Raw genomic sequence first — 2422 nt, 5'->3', positions numbered from 1 at the left:
AAGAGGGGAAGAAACAAAAGCTGCAGTTCACAGACCACTGCTGGGTTGAGGGGAGAAGAGGATAAACAAAAACAGAGTAAGAAATGCACACTGTGCTTGTCTGCTTAGAACCTTAGGCTACAGCACAGACTTTTATCTTCTTCCTACCCTTGCTTTCTAGTTAAGTGTATCAAAGTATCACAAATCCAAACTCTGCAAGCTTATACAAGTGATAAAAGTATGCCTTTAGAGGCTTGTTTTTCCTGTGCAGATCAACTCCTAGCAGTCTCAAATTAAGACACTCCTTAACTTGACATCATTATTTCAGTGAAGACACATCAATATCTCAAGATGACCAGCAATGGGTTTTGTCTTATTTTCATTAAAAAGCTGGAGGGGCTGGGGGGAGAGGGGATGGCAAAGTCAGCATGTGTGATCTGCAGTTCTGTAAATCCTGCTGGATTTTTTTTTAGTTTACTGCACTAATATTTACCCAAGGCTCTGTGTGTAGACAACTTTTTGTTGAACTTATGCGTCAACATAAATGAGTAAAATCTTACATATACTGATGGGCTTGTTATACCTGGTTTCCAGACCAGCTGCTTCCTGGAGCATCTCTGTGGTGACTGCCTCTGTGTTAAAGAAGTCCTTGATGCTTTGCAGAAGTTCTGCCTTTCGGGGGTCAGGCAGACTGTCTGCATTCAGCAGTGCTCGGGCCCCCGAGCGCACTTGCCTGCGCAGAGGGTCCTCCAGCAGACGCACGCCTTCCTCAGAGCCAATGGGTGCACCAAACTCCTCAGCCAGCTGCTGCTTGAGATGGTTGTCATAGTAATTGGAGATGGCATGGCAGGATGTGCAGAGTAGGAGCACATCATGGCAGTTGTGGTCCTTCATCTGGATGGGGAAGTGTCTTCGGTATTCATGAGGAACAATGTTCTTCCTAGGGAAGACAAACCAGCCAGCTCACCACATTTGCCTGAAGCTGCCACTCCCCAATTCCTCCTCTTCCTGGCCCACAAAGGGTCAACTAATACTAAAAGTCCAGGAAAACAAATCACCAGCACCAGGACCCTCAGTGTGGCAATAAGTTCTGCAACTTCTTTTTATTTGTACTTCTCTCCACGTTTTCTGCATTTCGCTTTTTCCCCCCACTTCCAAAAATTCATTGCTTTCAATTAAAAAGTGATCCATACTGAAAAAAAAACCAAAAAGCGCAACACACTACAACAAGCGTACCTCTCAGCTACATAGCAGCAGCTGCAAAGACAAAAATCTGACCCTTTGTCACCTCATGGGCTTCAGGCTCACCTAAACCTTTTAAAAATGCAAGGATTAAGTACTGGAAGGAATAGTACAGCTATTGCCAGAAGGGGATGCCATCAGAACAGTGTGTGTTGGCATGCTGCTGCCCCCATCATTCAAACCACAGCACACACATGTTCCATATGCTTTGTTCTCTCCAAGGACCGATACCTCCTGCCTCTAGAAGAAGAGGGAAGGTTGGCCTGTTCAGCGTCAAACTTACCCAGACACATACAACTACAGAGCATTCAGTGACAGCCCATCCAGGATACAAACAAGCATGATGTTTCAGGCCACTATCCAAGCTTCTGGGTGCCAAACTAGATGCCGACCTCAGTCCTGTTTTAAAAGATGCATTTTTCTCCTATCCCGCTAAACTCACCGGATATATGACTCTCGCTTGCCACACACAACACACAGGTTCTCTTTGACTGTCAGATAATAATCGACTTGAGACTCGGGACGTCCTGAAGGCTCAAACCGCAGCTTCACAACAAATGGGTCTGTGCTAACTAGCTCTGAAAGGGTAAACAGACACAGAGAATATTCAAGACAAATTTGTATTTGAAAACTAAAATAACAATGTTAAAACATAGAATCATCTTAGTGAATCCCCAACAGTATTTCCAATAAGAAATTATACCAAAAATTCATGCCCAGTTACCTAGGAAACAAGCAAAAAGCACTGTATTTCAAATACCAACAGCCAAATTGGTATGCTCACCTCCAATTCCCTTGTCCAGATACCACTGAGCCTTCTTGCGATCACAAGTGCACAGGGGCTGTCCATCTGGTGCATGCAGGAAGCAGTTGTCATACAGTGGAGATTTTCTATGAAACAAGGGCAACATTACAGCAACTATAACAACATGCTAAAAAAATAGAGCTCTCTATAGCCGCGCATTCCACCCTGCACTTCGTGCAGCCTCCTCCAAATTTCAGGAGTGCCCCTAAACACACACTTATGGCTGCTGAGCACTGCACAAAGTGCTGCTAAGGGAAGCAGAACATCTAAAAACTTACTTGGGCTTCACCAACTGACTGTAAGGTATCTTTGCTCTCCTATTGCCAATAGAATTGTAACTCTGAATCCCAGTTTTCAAGAGATGCCATCAATGACGACAGCATTTAAAAAAAAAAA

The 2422-nt window shown here is 44.2% G+C and overlaps 1 protein-coding gene across 1 annotated transcript; it reads right to left on the bottom strand.

The window, feature by feature from the left end:
- Positions 1-507: 507 nt before the first annotated feature.
- EXD2 (exonuclease 3'-5' domain containing 2) lies at positions 508-2112 on the bottom strand (the record flags this gene model as incomplete). The annotated part of the gene is made up of 3 exons (XM_010086251.1): positions 508-919; positions 1664-1799; positions 2006-2112. Coding segments are annotated over 3 exons (655 nt in total), but the record flags the coding sequence as incomplete, so codon positions are not given.
- Between the last annotated feature and the right edge of the window lie 310 nt (positions 2113-2422).

Source organism: Pterocles gutturalis, unplaced genomic scaffold (genome assembly GCF_000699245.1).
Source record: "Pterocles gutturalis isolate BGI_N339 unplaced genomic scaffold, ASM69924v1 C12099513, whole genome shotgun sequence".
Taxonomy (NCBI): domain Eukaryota; kingdom Metazoa; phylum Chordata; class Aves; order Pterocliformes; family Pteroclidae; genus Pterocles; species Pterocles gutturalis.
Note: the sequence above shows the minus strand (reverse complement) of the source record. Positions and strands in the feature narration are given on the sequence as shown.